The following is a 19957-nucleotide window of genomic DNA, read 5'->3' on the forward strand; positions in this document are numbered from 1 at the left end:
GGTGGATTAACCAGTAAGCAAGGTATGAATGGCTTACTGTGTGTACTTACTAATCTGTAGCAAACAATTTCACATGGGTTTCACCACATCTGTGAAATGGTGAAAAAGAGGTGAAATTATTCACTGCAGATTAGTAAAGATGCACAAATAAACCTGAGCATGTCTTGCTTACTGGGTAATCCTGCTCTGGTTAGAGACTTCGTCAAACTTTAGAATACTTCTCTAACTAAACATTTATCATTTCTCTTCATCCTTGACTCCACTTAAAATAAATTCACTTTAAATTTTGGGTCTAAAGATGAAATAAAACAGAAAATGACAAAAAAAAAAAAAAAGATCCTTACTCTTCTTTCCATCCATGTCTGCGTGGATTTTCCGAGCCAAGAACCCGCTTTTATACACAGTAGCATTTGGGTCATGAGGAATGTCCAAGAATGGATTGGTAGTACTCCCAATGCGACTGAGGGTCTTTGGGTGTGTTCCATTAGCCTTCTCGTCAGTACCTTCTGAGGGAGATTTTTTTTTTTCTTCGTCGTCTCTAAAAAAGGGAGAAACCAAGAAATTGAGCCAAGTACCTACCACAATGTTATGAACAAAGTCATTTAGCATGACAAACTACCTTGTTTTCTAATGGTCTATTAGTATGGGCTCATACAGTGGGTTTTTGGCTATCAGTATGGCGAACCACCACGTTTACTAAATGTGCCAGGTATTGATTATGATAACAATCTTAAAAGACTGGCATTAGTATCCTCTATTACAGGCAAAGACACCGATTCAGAGAGTTTAAATACATACCCAAGGTCACAGAGATAATAAATAATGGAAGAGATAATGAGGATATAACAACAAAATCTATCATATACTAAAGCCTCTGCTTTTCCTCCCACTGCAATGCCTTTATATTTGTCTTTTTTCAAACAAGTGGGAATTTTTAGGCAGTGAACATGATTTTGATTTTTGTTATTTCTGCAGGGCCTGGCACTGGGCAAGGCACACAGAAAATAAATAATTACAGATTGGTTCAATGAATGGAATTCGACTATATTTGCCCAACAGCCAGGTTAATCCCTAATGTCAGGATCCCAGGTAAAGCTCCCAATGGATTAGGATGATGGCGCCACAAGATGCTCTGGTATCTTATAGTTGCTATTTTCTATTGCCATAGAAGTGTGGGCAACCTATCAGGCACTGAGAAAGCCCCTACTTGTCCAGCTGCCTTTTCTTCAACCCCTGTTGTTTCAGGCAGGGCAAATCTAACTCAGGTCATAATGTACAGTTAATATGGAGGAGGCACAAAATGGATGGTCTCTTTTAGTTAATAAAGACAAACCTAACGTTAATAAGCTCCAATATATTGCTAGAAAGCGTAACACTATAATAAGAAGAGTGGTCTAGGCCCAGCTGTTTGATTATGGAACCTTTTAATTAGAACTTCAACCAAAATAACCACCATTAAAATATATTTCAAATAAGTCACAAAATTAACAATCATCAAAAATGTTTCTTTGGTCAGCAGAGAAAAGCAGCCTTTTTCTTCCGTAAGTACTTTGTAAGTAATTGCAAGATATATGACAATAACACTGGACTCTTAGACATCTGTTTTACTTTTAACTTTATTTTACAATATTTTTGGACTCATACTACAGACCTTATTCAAATTTCACCAGTTGTTTTTCATTACTGTTGTTTTTCTATTCTAGGATTTCCATACTTCGTTTAGTTGTTACGTCTCCTTGTTTTCCTCCAATATGACATAACTCCTCAGTGTTCTCTTGGCTTTTAAGTCCTTGACATTTCTTAAGAGTACTGTTCAGTTATTCTTTAGAATATTCTTCAACTTAGGTTTACCTGATGTTTTCTCATGTCTACACTGAAGTTACGCATTTGGGGGAAGGATATCACATAGCTAGTGCACTCTTCTCAGTGCATCAGATCAGGAGTACATAATGTCAATGTATTTTATTACTGGTGATATGAACCTCTATCCCTTGCTTAGGGTGGTGTCTGGCAGATTTCTTTGCTTACTACACAGACACTATTTTGTGACTATGTAAATATGCTGTGTCTTCCTAAACTTCCGTGCACTAATTTGAGCATACATCAGTGGATCTTGCTTACCATAGTTATTATTGTGTTGCTTTAGTAGTGATTTTCTATTTCTCTCACTTCTTTTACACTTATTAATTGGAATTCTTCTGTAAGTATGGACCTATGGATATTTATTTTATTCTTTGGGTTATAATCAAATACTGTTGTTATTTAATTTGTTGCTCAAATTGTTCCATCTTTGGCCATTGGGGTTCTTTTGGGTAGGCTCCTGTATCCTTTCAACATGTTCATATATATATATATATATATATATATATTTTTTTTTTTTTTTTTAAACGCATCACAAGATGTCTCAAGCTTATCTTGTATCTTCCCTCTCCCAACCCTGGAATCAACCACTTCTCCAAGGCGCCAAGGTTGCTTTTATCAGTGAATGGTATTTAGAAACCAAATCTGGGTACTACGGGTGTTCACTGCTACCGGAATGTCATTGTTTCTAGATGCTCTCAGTGGATAATGCTAAGGAAATATATGTATGTATGCTGACCCATATACGTATACACATTCTATATTTATTTCTGTATCCATCCATTCATCCATCACCATGAGGTCATACTGAGACCTCCCAACTCAATCCAGCATCACGGGGTACATTCTAGCCTTTCCCCTTTGCTTATGTGGACTTCTTCAACTGTGAGAAACCTGAATCTCATTATCTACAATATACTATTTGTTCAACTCTGGTAAACATAAAGTTTCAGAACTCCTACCCATAATTCTGTGAGAAACAAATTTATCTACAAGAATACAGTTGTTTGTGCACAGTTCTTCTGACTTTAGCCCTTACAGTATTCAGTTAAAACACTGTTTTCCAAAGTTACTTGGCTTCTTTCTTCTTCACCCTCTTCACTATGGTATGTCATTCACTTATAATAGAGTTAGGTTCACTTGTCAGTGTCTAAATTTCATCTTGCATTCCTCCATTTGCTGATTATTTAAAGTTCTGCATACAGAAACATGTATTCCTTGTGGTACAGAGTTCTGTGGGTTTAGATAAACACGTAGTAATGTATTCACCATCACATTACCAGACAAATGCTCCATCACCTCCAAATTTCCCTTAGGCTGCCCTCTTTTAGTAATCTTCTGTTCCCTCCCAATCTCTGCCAGCTACTGATGTGTTTTTTTTTTCTATCCTTATAGGTTTCCCTTTTCCAAAATGGCATATGAAAGGTCTGGCTTCTTTCACTGGGCAGATTGCATCTAGGATTAATCTATATTGTTGTGTGAATCAACAGTTTTCTTTTATTGCTGAATACTGTCTCATTTTATGGACATATCAGATTGTTTATCTAATAACCAACTGAAAGACACCCAGGCTGTTGCCAGTTTCAACATTTTAGTTTTATAACGAACCACCACCATAATGATACAAAAATACTGTAGCATGGATTTTTCACAGACTAGAATCAATCCAGAAGGAAATTTTGTCTTTCAAAGAGATTACTCTACTGTTATCATTAAGATTCAGTACTACAACGACAAAAATCCGGATTTATTTGAAAAATAAAAAATTCCTTGCATTAAAAAAATGAATCGCAGGCCAACCTTTTGGTTAGCAGCCATAGCTCTTAACTACTGCACCACCAGAGCTCTGCAGGTTCACATTTAAATATTGTTTACATCATTTTTTATATCTGGGAAATTAGTTATATAAAGTAACTTTTGATACGAGGAACCTAAAATTTATTTCTCTCTGAATAATTGTAACACCTCCTTAAATTCACTTACTGTATTTCTACGCAAATAACCCATGCCTTCTACATTTGTTTGCCAACTGCTCCCTCCTACCTCGAGGTATTTTTGTATTGCTGTTAAAAAAAATGAGCATAGCATGCTTATAAAAATATTTCATATTTTAATATATAGATTATTGTAATTGTTTTTATTATTATACTTGATATTCATAAGAAATGTATATTTTGACAATCTTTTAATTTAATCAAATATTTTTATGTGAATGAGCTACATTTCTCAAAGAGGGCACTGAAATGCATGGTTGTTTCTAAAATAATTCTGATCGCTTTAAAATTAGTAAGTCTAGAGCAAAAATAATTCTAAATCTCATGAATTAAAAAAAAAAATTTCCGTACATTGGTATTTTAAGACAATCACACTAAAATGATTATTTCCTATTTTGAAGGAGAAAACAGGACACAGATCAAACAAGAGTTAAGTAACTGTGAAGTGCTCGGCTTCAAGACTTACTCATCTCATGGGGAGGGGGTTGAGTTGTAAGTGAAAACTAGAACGATTATTCTGGGTATCAGGTTAATTGTTTTAGGCATCAGGAGTCAAAAGAAATTATTACTATAGTCATACTTTTAAGCAGATTATCCTATTTCTTTGCAAATAATGCATGTGATATACATTTTTTTGCCAACCATGCAACCCCCCAGCGTTATTTTTTTAAGCATGCTATGCCAACTTTTTTACACATTGCTGACATCAATTGACACTAAGGATACGTGTTAAACTACGAAATAAGTAGACCTAATATAACCTAACAGTTTCAATTAAGATGATCTGATCAGCTTTTTGCTTTCAGTTGTTGAGCTAATGTGTTAAAATTATCAACTTTAACAGACATAAACACAGTTTATTTTCTCATTACCAGAGGACTACGAAACTTGATGATCCCTGACTTCTTGTTGACCATGGCTTAGTACTTTATTATACAATTATGATCAAAAGATGATGAAGCATAGCTTTGTTTTATAAATTCTTAGTGATATTTATTCCTTATAAAGCATATGAATTAGAGGAAACAATTTTTATGAACGCACAACTTAGAAATCATTCACTATACAGAACAGGGATACCCTCATCATCCTGTTTATTTTGGATGGTTACACACTGTCTTAGTCATCCAGTGCTGCTATAACAGAAGCACCACAAGTGGATAGCTTTAACAAAGAAAAATTTATTTCTTCAAGGTAAGTAGGCTAAAAGTCCAAATTCAGGGTGTCAGCTCCATGGAAAGGCTTTCTCTCTGTCAGCCTTCTCATCAGTCTTCCCCGGACTAGGAGCTTCTCTGCGCAGACTCTGGGTCCAAAGGATGCGCTCTGCTCCTGGCACTGCTTTCTAGGTGGTATGAGGTCCCCGTCTATCTGTTCCCTTCTCTCTTTTATATCTCAAGAGATTGCCTTAAGATACAATCCAATTTCCTAGACTGTGTTCTGCCTCACTACCATGACTCCCTCATTAACATCATAAGAGCAGGATTTACAACATATAGGAAAATCACACAATACTGGGAATCATGGCCAAGCCAAACTGATACACACATTCTTGGGGGAACATAATTCAATCCATGACACATAGTGTTGTGGAAAATACTGATTCATACAAAAAAGTAGCTGCCAATGATAAAAATTTTTGTGTTTGTATGTTTGTTTTAAATAACACACTTTGTAAACTCAGGTACTTTTCAATAGAAAAGTGGGATGGCAGGGGAAACTATTCTGAGGTCTATATCAAAAATATATGCAAGTGTCTCCAATGTGTAAAAAATTAGTATATGTAACATATTAAAAATTTTGGTTCAAAAAGTTTAAAACACATATGCCAAAATGAAGGAAGAATCAAATGTCTATAAAATCCTGAAGCACTATGAACTTTAGGATTCCAGAAAACACAAACACAATTTGAAAAGCACTTGGCATCAGAGGCTTTTCCCACTTAGTGAGAGTAATCTACGTTACATGGTAAAAACCCAACAGGGAACTATTTCATGGTTATGTTAAAGGGGGAAAATATGTTACACTGTATTACATCAACCCCAACTCATTTCCTACAAAATAGCTAACACACAGTAAAAATGTCTATACACAAATGATAGCCACATAAGATATAAAATGCTTCAGATATTGCTTCCTTATCCCCAAATAATTATCGTGGGTTTTAACAAATGCTTTGTATGCAATAACAAAGCCTCTCCATGCATCAGCAACATCTTAGTCCGACAACATTCTCTATTGACACAAGGCAAGCTTTTCAAAACGATACGTGTGACTGACATCCTACCAATTGTATTTACAGTATCTCCAATGACACTCCCCATACACTGTTTTGTTTAAAACGTTGCACAGGGTTTAGGAGATGAAAATATAAAATTTCTCTATATATCAGCCAAAAGAAGTATATAGAATTGTATTTTCCAAAATGGTAGCCACTAGCCCCATTTAGGAGCCCTGGTGGTGCAGTGGTTGTGATCTATGACTGCTAACCAAAAGGTCAGCAGTTCACATCCACCAGCTGCTCCTTGGAAACGCTATAGGGCAGTTCTACCCTGTCGTATAGGGTCTCTATGAGTCAGAATTGACTCGATGGCAACAGGTAGCCACGTGTGGCTATTGAACACTTGAAATGTGGCTAGTCTGAATTTAGATGTGCTGCAAGTGAAAAATATACATCATTTTTCAAGACAGCATGAAGAAAATGTAAAATATCTCCATAATTTTTATACTGATTACTTATAGAAATGATATTTTGGATACAGTAGGTTAAACAAATAAAATACATTAAAATTAATTTTTCCTGTTTCCTTTTACTCTTATAATGGGGTTATCATAAAATTTAAAATCACATATGTGGCAGGCATTACACTTCTCTTGGACAGGGCTGTTTTTAGAGAAGCATGTATGTTCCACGACATGTTTAAGTATTAAAAGCCAAAACACACATTCTACTGGGAAAATAATTGAAGAGATATTCAACACAGTATGCCTCAGTGAAATCATGAAAGTAAGAGCCCAAAATAGTCTAGCTTACAAAATAAGTATTCTTGTTACTGAGAGGTTAATAAAATGACCTTGTCAGGCTCTGAGACCAAAAATCTATACCGGTCTCAGATGCAAGGTGGCACCACCTGGTGGTAGTCGTCCATTCGGGCTTAAATATAGATGGCTCTGTGCTCTCTGGGACCACACCAAGACAGAAGTGATACCAGAAATAACACTGGAGATGTGAGGACCTAACCTGTATGATTCCTGCTCTTCTTCCCACAATATCTCCCTAACTCCCTGAAGATTAGAACTTGCACTAGCCCTCATTTGAGATTAACCTTTTTTCTGTATTCATGCTGTGTACCTTATTGCATTATCACAAAATACAGGATTTTATTGTTTTTATAAACAAAAAAAAATCATAAATGCAGTACCTCTGCACAAGGGGGCTGGTTCAACTTTATACAGGAGCAGACATAAAGTGAATAGAGTACTGATAGACTGTTAAACCAAAGGGGGGAAAAATAAATAAACCCAAACTCGTTTCTGTGGAGTTGATTTCGACTCATAGCGACCCTATAGGACAGAGTACAACTGCCCCATAGGGTTTCCAAGGAGCTGCTTATGGATTCAAACTGCCGACCTTTTGGTTAGCAGCTGAGTTCTTAACCACGGTGCTGCCAGGGCTCCAGATTGTTAAAAGAACTCTGTAAGTACAGTGAACTCATTTCTACAGACTGACAGCTAACTTAAGGCTTTTGTGAGTTCTCTGAAACCACTCAGGCATTTTCAGGACGATGAGACAAATGATTTGGTTAAACTAAAATGGTGGAGACATGATAGGGCTCTCTGCCTTGGCTGGGAAAGAATGGTTCATACATGAGTACTCTCTACACATTATTAAAGAATTCCTAGGAGAGAATTTTCTACTGAGATTTCAGTCATCTTAACACCTTACAATCTACAGAATTTCCCCAGAACATTCTTCACACCCACCTCTTCTATCAGCAGTGAAGTGTATGATTCAGCGGACACTCTGGCCCATGACTACTCAGTGATGCTTCTCTTCAAGTATGATACAATCTCAAGTGTCGGCAGCTGATAGCCCTTTTACTTTTCTGTTCCTTTTAAAGGGCAACCGTACACTGCAAATTTCCTAAGTTCTGCACTACTTATGACAGGTGCTTTTATATTTAAACAGAAAAATCAAGAAAGAGACCAAACAAATCTACTGGCATCTTACTTTTCATTGGAATCCCGCAAAGAATGAAAAGCAGCGTCTCCGTCAAAGTTACTAATCGGAACACTTCTAAAGTGGCCCAGCAACTGAGCACAGTTCCCACAGACTGCGTTTTGCTAAGTCTCATCATAGTGGGTGTTGGGCTCTTCACAGATTGTTACGCTCACACTAAACTCAAAAGATTCCTCTTGAATGGCCTCAGTTATTTGGAATTGAAATACTGAAATTACAAATACTATAATTTGTGGGGCTTTTTTTTTGGGGGGGGGATATGGTTAAAAAGTAAACAAAATATTTCCCAGAACAGAATAGGGGTATCACCCAACCTGCACTCAATATGAAATCATCAGTGAGAATGTGACACGTGACATCAGTGTTGGACGACAAAGCGTAACCTGAAGTTCACCAGGCTTAAGAGGGAAGGAGGGCGTTTCCAGCACTGCGTTTATCCGTGCATTGCCCTTCTTCCATCCCAGCCTTCCCCAGAGGCTGCTACTTCACCACTGCTTCTCACTGATTTGGTTGTTTGTGCAGGTGGCTGTGGCCTAGAGCAGAGAAACCTGGGATCGAGACACGTGGGTCTGAGTACCTGCCTTTCCACAAACTCCAATGTGGCCCTAGGCGAGATGCCACAGCTCTCTGGGCCTCACTATTCCCACCTACAAAATTCGAGGCTTGCTCTAGGTCAGCAGATACAAACCACACAAAACCTTTCAGGGGAATGGGAGCCGAAAATTAGCAGAAAGGTCTCTGGAGCCCAACTCAGTTCACCAAAACTGCTCTCATTCATCTGTTTTACATACAGAGCTTTAGAAGGCTTTCATTTGAAGAACATGCTCTGTAACACTAAAAAAAAAAAAACTTGGTAACTGGTCTTTTGGATCCATCGTAGCTCTAGTATTCCACGATTGCTCTGTAGATATAGATGAGGGCATAAATACTAGGTTTCCCAGGTTTCACACACATCCATAGCATTTGACCCTAAATGGAACAGCACACACACACACACACGCACACACACACACACACACACACACACACACACAGCTCTTCCCTCTGATACCGGGTACCAATCCTAAGGCTTACCACATGCCAGTTCTCCTCAACAACAAAACTAACTATATTTTTAAGATTGGATGAAGGGCTGGAGTAGCTCCTCCCTACATAGGGAAAAGCATAGGGAGTAGTCATCAATCCCTCTGACCAGCCTTTGAGTGGCTCAAAAGCAAGGTGAACCTACCCTTGCTCCCACTTCTTTGCCAGCATCCAGAAAGGACCGTCTCCCCTCTGCTTCATCATGTGGCAAACTCAAGGGGCAGGGCTCACGTCTGCTTCTTTAGTCCCAGTTAGGTGGCCTGGGCTTGTAACAGGCCTAGCAGGCTCTCAGGTCCCCAACACATTCTCCAATCTAGCTTACCTTGGGCACCTTGCACTTTGGGTTACAGAGCTGATGCCTGACTTCTCAGTACTTTGTGTATATACTCCTCTAGCCAGAGTATCAAAGAAGGTAGTGGGGTATGAATCAGTACCAAACCCTACCATGAACTTCCAATCGTTACTTGAGAATGTCGTTTAACTTCATTTCTTCACCTCAGAACCACTTTAAAAGCCAGATATTATCATCCTAGTGAAAAACCAAGGTTCAGGGAGGTGAAAGAACCCACTGAGGTAGAACCCAAGATAAGTGGCTACTTACCATCCTCCTTGGCGGGAGGCGGGGGGGGGGCTCCCTGATTCATGATTTGAGAGGCACTGCATCACCCGCTAGGAGGCCTGGGGAGCACAGCAGGCAGCAACCAGCTAAGCCCCTGCCCTCCTCCAGGAGGAAAATGCCTGGAAAATAATGCCCCTCAGTGGGTCAGTACCAGTTCATTATTAGTTGTTAGGAGCCATTAGTTGCCAGGCAGTTGCTAGGCACCTGGGATAAAAAAATGAGTAAGACCCCGTGGGGGACTCACAGTCCGGCAGGGGAAACAGACACACATAATAATGGGCAATACATTTTTCATAAAATAAATTACTGTAATACATGCCCAGATGAAGTTGTGCACCAGGCAGTGTGAAGTCAGAGAGAAGAAAGAATCTATACCAAAAATGCTAAATTACGACCACAAGAAATCTTTTTGGGGTGACAGAAATGGGGTAAAGATTTACGGTGATTGCTACAAAACTCTCAATTTGCTAGAAATTATTACATTTTATACTTAAATGGGGGCAGTTGAGGGTATGTAAATTCTACATCAATGAAGTTGCTAAAAAAAAATGAACAAACTCTGATGTCTGAATGTTGGAACTGAAAATTAACTTGAAAACCACCCCAATATGGTGACTGGATCATTTGTTATAAAACAGTGAAGGATACAATTTCAAAAAAAATGTGCTGACGTGTCATGGGGTTTTCTACGATACCATGTCATATTATGTCACAAGGCAGGATGAGTTTAAAATGGATCTGTGTTTGTCATTTACCAAAAATAAAAATTAAAAGAGCATGTAGTTAAATTTAAAATTCTGCTGAAATAGGAAATACGTTTTATTCTCTTGAAATAAGTTGTTGCGATGCAGAGTCTTAACTGTAAAAAAAAAAAAAGGAAAATTAAGATTGGCTGCGAGCCCTTTGAGACCAGGAAGACTGTTGCCAGACATGAGGGGGAGGCAGGCTGGTACACTGGCTTTATGAAACAAAGGATTCAGCTGGATGACAGGGGCTGTAGGATGCTTTCCAAACTAAGAAAAACTAACTGTGGATGTTAAGATGGTTAAAAAAAAGTTGCTGGAACTAGGCTGGGTCAAGCCAGATGTAAAGATGTTACTCAAAGATCTACTGAGGACATTTTAATGGGTCACTATCGATTTCCCAGGTGCCCTTGAGTCGATTCTGACTCATGGTGATCCCCTGTGTGCCACAGTAACACTGTGTTTCCATAGAGTTTTCAGTGGCTGGTTTTTTGGAAGCAGATCATCAGGCCTGTCTTCTAAGAAGCCTCTGGGTGGACTTGAACCCCTAATGTTGCAATCAGCAGCTGAGCATGTTAACCATTTGTGCCACCCAGGGACTCCACTATTGATGTGGTTGGTTGATTTTTTTCTCACCTCAAAATGGATGTATGGGTATGTATCACAAGGTACATGTACACAAATGCTCGATGAAACCCAAATAAATATTGCCTAAAATATGCAAGGCACTAGATTGAACAATGCATGTCCACTGTGTACCTTGTATTTCCTTCTTGCATTATCCTTTAAAACAATCAAAGGTTTAGCAATTGATATAAAATTCTAAGTGATCAGCATATTAAAAAAAAAAAAAATTTTTTTGTACCTTGTATTTCCTTCTTGCATTATCCTTTAAAACAATCAAAGGTTTAGCAATTGATATAAAATTCTAAGTGATCAGCATATTAGGAAAGACATTTTCCTTATATCCCAACCCCCATAATTCTCTTTACCTCAGTGATTCTAAAATTACTTTAGAACAAGTAGGCTACTAACAATCACATTCCATCTGCTCACCAACCTGCCTGCTCCACATATTCTGAAGCTAATGATAGCGTGAAGCAAAGATAACAATATTTGTAAATGACGTCACTGTCAGCATCATCATTACAGATAAACCCGGTGACATCGAGTCCATTCCGACTCACAGCGACCCTATAGGACAGAGTGGAACTGCCCCACAGAGTTTCCAAGGAGCGCCTGGCGGATTTCAACTGCCGACCCTTTGGTTAGCAGCCGAAGCACTCAGCCACTACGCCACAGGGTTTCCCTGAAACTTCTGAGTATCCACTTCAATCTCAGCATCAGGAGAGATGCCATTGTCCCCATAAAGCAGACAACTTGTCAGGTTACAAAAACAAACAAACAAAAAAACCCCTGCTCTTTTAAGGCTAAGAGCTGGATGGCTAATCTTTGGAGATTTCTAAACTCCTGAGTTCAGCATGCTGGATGTGACTGAGAACAGGTGCTTACGGATTAAATATTAAATGTGAGCTACGGTTCAGGTTCTTAATAAAATTAGATTTTACACAGTATGTGAGAGACTTCCTTAACCTCAAACCCTGAAAATCTTTCTTCCTTTATACCACCAAAACCTGGGAGACCAATCCATGTTCAATGTTAGTAGTTTTAGCTGATTTTTAAATGCCGTCTACAGGTTATCGATTCTTCAGTTTAAAATCTCCTTCAAGTTAATAGAAAATTTTAATAACTATGGCATTTTTTTTTCCTTTTGTTATAGTCAATGTACCTTTACTGAGTTTTTGGATAGAACAATCAAACAATAATATTCTTTATGCAACCCCTGAATATATAGATTTAAACCTTGTTAGTTCTTCATATAGATTACTAAATTTGTGATGGCAATGTTAACATTAGAATGATTTTACCAAGAGTCTAGCATGATGTAGCATTCTCCACGTTAGGGACATGAGCGTAATTTTCCAACAGACGGTGGGAAAGTTAAATCCTATTCTAGCACTTCAAAGAGGCACAATACATACCTAGAAAGTATGTTTAATGGTATCAACAACCTAAATGGGGAACTGGATTTTACTCCTTCTTTATAGTCAAATAACTCATCACAGTTTTATTAATTTTCCCACGGTAGTTCTCGCTACCAACAACTCCTAATTGCCAACCCCCCTACCTCTCCCTACACCTTCAAATTACTTTTTGATTTATATAAATATTGTATCTCTAATATCCACAAACATCATCTAATTTATAGCAACTTCTATTTATGTTAGTTTTCTCATCAGTAATTATTACCAATCTACAGGTGGCTGTTCTGAAGTTTCAAATGATAATTGCTTTTGGACGTCTTAGATTCAAGTGTCTACATAAATACACGGTCTTGACCCAAAATAACCTGTGTGAGCAAGACAGCTGTCCTTCCTTTACCTGTATCTACTGCTAAAAACACTACTCTGATTAACAATCTCCCCTATCTAGATTCCCTGGGCATTAAGATAATAAACGTAATGAGGCATTTAGCAGAAAAACTTACCACTAAAATGAATTAGCACGAAATAAATAAAAAATAATTTAACCTCCAGGAAAAATACCATTTCCTGGAGGTAAAATTACTCATTACTTATTAAAATAAGGCTAGGAGGCACCCTTTTCTTTAAGATACAAATTCAAATCTAAAAAGTAAACACAGGGAATTTCAATTTTTCTCCCTGGGGGGTTCTAATGTTAGCAAATAAAAAGATCAGGGAGTATCATGACAAACGGAGAAAATGATAAAACTTAAGTGCAAGTCAATTACATTTAGAAAGTGAAGGTGAGGCTCACTCAAATCTGTGTAAATTAAAAGATAATCTCTCTTGGGTAAAAAGTAAACTATTTGTCCTTTTGAGATGGTCATTTCCTACAGAGGAACGATTGAGACCACATTTTAAATAATGTGTTATTAACTAAAATATAATTAGAATCAACACTGACAAGTAAAATATGAAAAGAGAACCAAGTGATGAAAATAAAACAGTTCTAGAACAGCTGTTATCAGGGGGAAAAAAAGGACTTTTCAGAGACCACACAGCAAAAAGACTGTGGAAGGAGTTGCTAATTTCAGGTTTAGGTCCTTGGACTGGATAAAGAAAGCGTCCTCATAAAAGACCTAGTAATAGTTATCCCATTGCCTCTCTCTCTCATTCCCCCACAAGACACAGAGATGCAAATACAGGCACACTCACGTTCACAGACAGCATTACGTAAGAATGGTAAAGAAAAGGGAGGAAACCTCTGGAGAGCCTTGTCTCCTTGCCTAATTCAGCAAATCACCCAGTCAACTGGCAGCACCGGTTTCCTGTAAAGACCAACCTTGACTATAGTTCATCAAACAAGAAATGCCAGTGCTTAAAGTCACGCTTTTTATATATGATCAGAACACATGATCTGCGAGGCAGGAAGAGTCCAATGTACCCCCTCCCACCCCCGCAGACCAGACAATGTGATATTGGAGGGCAGACAGAAAACAATTTAATTTAGAAGCAAAGATAAGACAGGTTTTAAACTGCACTTGTTGTAAAACGAGCTACATGGCAATACGAAATAGCAAAGATTATTCCATGATGCAGGGTTGTACAAATGCTTATTCATATTTAAAAAAAAAAAAAACCCAGGACAAAATGAGAAGGTAGTCTAATGCTGCTGCAACCCAGACATGGAAAAGAAGGGGGAGCAGAATAGAGAACTCAGTAGTACACTATTTAAAACTATTTTTACAGTGTCTTAATTAAAGTGAGCCTGGGCACGAAATTGAAAAAGAAAATTTTTTTTTTTTGAAACCACAGTAAGGGAGAATTCTTTTTATCTTGAGTTTATATATCTTTTTTTAATTGAACTTTAGATGAAGGTTTACGGAACAAACTAGTTTCTCATCAAACAGTACACACATTGTTTTATGACGCTGGTTAACAACCCCATGACATGTCAACACTCTCCCTTCTCAACACTGGGTTCCCTATTACCAGCTGTCCTGTTCCCTCCTGCCTTCCAGTCCCTGCCCCAGGGCTGGTACGCCCCTTTAATCTCGTTTTGTTGCATGGTACTCTTCAATCTTCGGCTGAAGGGTAAGCCCCAGGAGTGACCTCATTACTGGGCCAAAAGGGTGTCCGGGGTCCATACTCTCAGCAAGTCTGGTCTTGCTGAGTTAGAATTTTGTTCTACGTTCTTCTCCAGGTGTATCACGGACACTCTGTTGTGATCCCTGTCAGAGCAGGGGGGTTAGCCAGGCACCATCTGGTTGTACTGGACTCAGTCTGGTGGAGGCTGTGGTAGATGTGGTCCATTAGTCCTTTGGACTAATCTTTAAGGGCGAATTCTTGCAATTCTTAATAACTACTGTTGTACAAGGACAGCAATAAACACATAAGTGAAAAGGTAAAAAGATGATGAATTTTTCTAATGTATATTTTTAACAAATAATTATTGTACTTTATTTTCCCATTGCTGTTAATTACTGTATTCTTTGAAGGTCCCTGTGTAGCTAAAGTTTAAACGACTCTAAATAAGTTAAAAAGAGTCCCTGTGTGGCACATACGGTTAAGGGCTCAACTACTAGCTGAAAAGTTGGTGACTGGAACTCACTCAGAGGTGCCTCTGAAGACAGGCCTGGCAATCTGTTTCCAAAAAGTCACAGCCTAGGAAACCCTGAGGAGCACAGTTTTACTCTGCACACACGGGTCGCCATGAGTTAGAATGGGCTGGATGGCAACAAACAACAATATAAGTTATAAGCTCCCTTATCGGCTTCAACTCCCCTTACCTCATCCCATCTCAGACAGAGTAACTACTCCTCAGCTTTTTATCATTTCTATTAGACAGCAAAGTTTCTTAAGACTGGGGAAAATGCCATGATGCCTCATTTGTTTTTGAACTCCCCATATTCTCAGCATACTTAATGCCTAGCACAAAGGAGTTCAATAAATAGATGCTTTATAAAATAATGAACAATTGAGGAAATGAAATGGGGAAGAAAATGGTAGCTGTCCTGTGTGACGGAGCCAGGCCTTCCACAAGATGGCTTTGGCCCATTGTACTCTTAACTATGTATACTTTTATTATTTTTATCTTTGTGCAGCCTCCCCGCTCCCCTGCTTACTTGTGTTCTCATTAGGCACATGTGTCTTATTCATGTTCATATCTAGTGCACAGCACTGGGCCAGGCACAGAAGAGGCTGCTTAGAGACTGTCTGTGTGATAGATGAATGAATGATCTAGCTACTGAACTTGCTTGGGGCAAAAACACTAATTCTATGAACATTTAACGAGACTATAAATTCAGTATAAACCTTTGTTATCAGAGGTTGTAGAGAGACATTCAGACATGATCTGTGCCCTCCAAAGACTTCACGATGACTATCGTACTATGTCACTACAGGGAAGAGAGGCAGCAAGGTGCTGTCACAGGAGCCTAGACACCAGGAAACAAATCCTGGTGGATGCTACACTAGTTGTGTGACTTTACACTTGTAATAAATGACTATTGCATTTTCTTCACACGACAGGATTGGGCTGGATCACTAATTTTCCAAAAAAAAGAAATTCTTTTTTTAAGAACAGATACCTGAAAATAATATTAAGTGGAACTCCAAATACTTATCTAAAAAAGGTTAACAGAGGAGCACTTGCTTGGGCAGCACATATATTAAAAACTGGACTGATACAGAGAAGATCAGCATGGCCCCTGAGCAAGGATGACACAAAAATTGGTGAAGTGTTCCATATTTTTTGGAACTAACTTGAGCTGTGAACTTTACCTAAAGCACAACTTAAAAAAAAAAAAAAAAAAGGTAATAGTGGAGCTGCTTTCATTAGTCTGAAATAGGCATGAGGCTTTGGGAGATAGAACTTGGCCCCCACCATCCTCCCTTTTGCCTCTCCTCACTCACACCACTTAGGGAGGCTCCTGAGATATCTCCCTGGAACCCTAGGACTCCATGGAGCGCAATTAGAAAGCCAGTGAATTAAAACTTGTAAGTCCCTTCCGGAAACCCTGGCGGCACAGTGGTTAAGTGCTGTGGCTGCTAACCAAAATGTCAGCAGTTCGAATCAACCATATGCTCCTTGGAAACTCTATAGGGTAGTTCTACCCTGTCCTATAGGGTTGCTATGAGTCGGAATCGACTTGACGGCAACGGGTTTGGTTTGGTTTCGAAGGTCCCTTCCAGTCATAACATTTCATGATTCTATAACCTGACTTCTAAGGTTCAATGAGATACCTCTTATGCACATATGCATTATCCCACAAATTCTGCAACATCAACATCTTTCCTATAACTGTTTTCTAAACTACACAATTGTAGACTAGATCTTTGGAGAAACGTGATTCCTTGTACTATCGTGATTATTCTTTGTACAGCCTCTTACGGAGTCTTCATAACACTATGCTCGGCAAAGGCAGAGATAAAGGGGCATATCCAGATGTGTATTATTTCCTCAAAGAGCTTCTGACCTAACGGTGCATTCTTGCGTGTAACTACGGCAAGGAGGGGAAACTGATGGTATCATCAGATACAGTAAAACAGAGGTTTAAGAGCTGAGATTATTTCTGGTTGGTTAAGATCAGGAAGGACGATGGGATAGGTGTAATCTGAGTTGGGCTTTAAAGGAGAGTTAAGCTTTGGACACAAAGGAATGGTGGGGACATATATTCCAAGCAGAGGTCACTTCATAGACACTGACAAAAAGGCAGGAAGCCATGGGGCATGCGCACAGAACTGTCCACAGTGGCAGCCTGGTGGAAATGGAGGCTATGTGAAGACAAATAACAAAGAACAAAACAGACTACTGGCAGAAAATGCAGAGCCTAACTGAAAAACGTCAGAGCTGTACGTTTCTATCTGGAAGCATCTTTTACAGAGGTAGCAGTTGAAAGCTTTAAGAATGAATAAGACTGCTAAGAGAGAGACTACAGTGGAAAAAGGCAATTCGAAGTGTTGATTTTGGGGAGGTACCAACATTAATGAGATCACAGGAATCAGCAAAAGGCTGGTAAGGGGCGCACACCATCACATGGAATAATACACACAGATGTGCATATTTACCAAGAACAAAGCTTAGTCCCTGACCTGCCAGATCACATAAAGATGATACATGGCAGTGTCTCCTCAAGTGTGTTCCAGAGAACACTAGTTTCAGTTAATGTTGAAAGTTGCTTTATGATCAAAAAAGGATGCATTGATTAAGAAAGTTTGGGATACTGGCCCTTTATCTTCCACAGAAATTCAAAACGTACATTCGATTTTTAAAAGATTACAATCCTGCAGTAGAATAGAGGAATCTATTTAAACTTTGTTTCACCAGAATTTATTCAAAAACTCATCCAACCCATAAACCCTTTTTGTTTAACAGACTTTGGATACAGTGGTGGTTTTTCCACAGGAAGTCAGCTTGAGCAAACACTGATATACAGTAAAATTCAGACACTGAGTACATTTAGACTAGAAAGGATATCAGGTGATCATGTCATCCACTCTTCGATATTTTATAGGTGAAAAAAGTAAGTTAATTGTATGATAAGCTATCATAGCACCTTATCCTTGGTAGGTGATGAGGAGTAAATGTAGATATGTAAGCATATAAATGAGAGGGAAATAAAAAGGAAAAAGACAAGTAGGGTATTAATTAGAGCTTTAAAAGCTGCCATCAGGGATAACCGGCTTTATGCTAAGTGTTTTAGAACACTTCACAGTGTTATGTGAGGCTTAATAATTGATCTCCTACAGAAGAGGAAAACGTGGCCCTGAGACTAATTTGGCCCTAGTGAACCTGCTAGGAAATGGCAGAGTTGGAATTCAAACCCAAATCTGTATGACTCTAGAGTTGGGCTCCTAAGCACCATGCTCCCTTAACTTGGCAAGAATCTGCTTCTTGTGTAAACTCCCACAGCCCACCTCTAGACAGGACCCAAATAAAGCTTTCTTGCACAAATTCTCACTACACAATGATTATAAAGGAAACCTACTGTACGAATCCAACGCATCAAAAATTTAGATTTACAAAACAGGTTCTCAGGAATGTATTTATGTCCTTTGTAAAATAACTTTTCCTCGAAAGTTCCTCTCCCTTAGTGTGAATGTTTATAATTATTTCATTTTTATTAATTTTCTCTAGAATGCATAGTCTGCAAAGATCAGGCTATGCCTTTAATATTTCAGCAAGACTCTGTATCATTTACAAAATTTTTCCAGGACATTCACATTTATTCATGAGAGATGAATCCAAAGAAAAATTACTTTGGAATTTAAACCAAGAATTCTCAATAATATCATGAGTTTTCTTTGAAATGGTGCTTTGTCTTTAAATGTCTCATCATGTCTACATAAAGACATACAAGGTACCCATGCCCCCTCCCCCTGCAAAAAAAACAAAACCCCAATCCAGACCTTCTGCTATGGAGTTGATTTTGACTCACAGTGACCCTATGGGACATAGCAGAACTGCCCCCATAGGGCTTCCAAGGCTGTAAATTTTTATGGAAGCAGATTGCCACATCTTCCTCCTGTGGAGTGGCTAATGGGTTCAAACTGCCAACTTTTCGGTTAGCAGCTGAGTGCTTAACCACCACACCATCAGGGCTTCTTAAGGTACTATGTTTTATGCAAATAACATGATCTTCTATGTTCGTTTGCCAGCCATGCCTTACCAACACCATGTAATAAGAAAACTAGCACAGCAGAGCTTACAAAAATACCCTGTGAGGGGAGGGTGCTTCCGGCAAACAAATGTAGAAGGCCTGCCTTATAGGCATAGAAACACGGTGCTACATATGCACACAAATATCAAAGGCTTAATTCAAAACTGTGAATCCCTAATTTAAAACAGTACCATATGCCCATACAATAAATGAAAACAATTCAAGTAGTATTGGTATTTTTCATTCATTGCAGCATATTATATGTGAAAAGTAGTTAATTGTTGAGCTACTTTTTCCCAACTCGCATATGAAAGAACAAGATAGGTCTCAGCTTATGACTCTGTAAACCTTAGTTCATTACAGGTTGCTATGTTAGATCACATGGTAGAGAAATATCATGAGTTCTTAATATCAGTGAAAATCAAAAATAAAACTCAGATGCAGTTCTAACATGCATTTTAATCTAGTTCCTTGACAACTTGATTTAAAATGTAATAAAGATTCTTACCTAACAAGAACAAAAAATTAAATCCTTAACTTCTAAGCTTATTAGCTAAAATTTAACAAGGATGGTATCGTTGGTTTATCAAAACCAAAATTCAAACCCGTCGCCGTTTCTGACTCATACTGATCCTCTAGGGCAGAGCAGAACTGCTCCACAGGGTTTCCAAGGAGTGGCTGGTGGATTCAAAGGGCCGACCTTTTTGTTAGCAGCTGAGTTCTTAACCACTGTGC

The 19957-nt window shown here is 38.5% G+C and overlaps 1 protein-coding gene and 1 non-coding gene across 13 annotated transcripts in view; one reads left to right on the forward strand and one right to left on the reverse strand.

The window, feature by feature from the left end:
* The window catches only part of PSD3 (pleckstrin and Sec7 domain containing 3), a 696342-nt gene that overhangs the window by 103222 nt on the left and 573163 nt on the right, over positions 1–19957 (reverse strand). For 11 of the 12 annotated variants that reach the window (XM_064272734.1, XM_064272735.1, XM_023551047.2 and 8 more), the window contains one exon: positions 345–538. In XM_064272734.1, coding sequence (XP_064128804.1) covers positions 345–538 — 194 coding nt within the window. Of the gene's footprint in view, positions 1–344; positions 539–19957 lie in introns of those variants that run through there. The other variant, XM_064272737.1, reaches the window with a different exon arrangement.
* LOC111751315 (U6 spliceosomal RNA) lies at positions 16212–16315 on the forward strand. The gene has a single exon (XR_002786393.2). It is a non-coding gene; the product is annotated as a U6 spliceosomal RNA (small nuclear RNA).

This window comes from Loxodonta africana, chromosome 19 (assembly GCF_030014295.1).
Source record: "Loxodonta africana isolate mLoxAfr1 chromosome 19, mLoxAfr1.hap2, whole genome shotgun sequence".
In the NCBI taxonomy this organism is placed as follows: domain Eukaryota; kingdom Metazoa; phylum Chordata; class Mammalia; order Proboscidea; family Elephantidae; genus Loxodonta; species Loxodonta africana.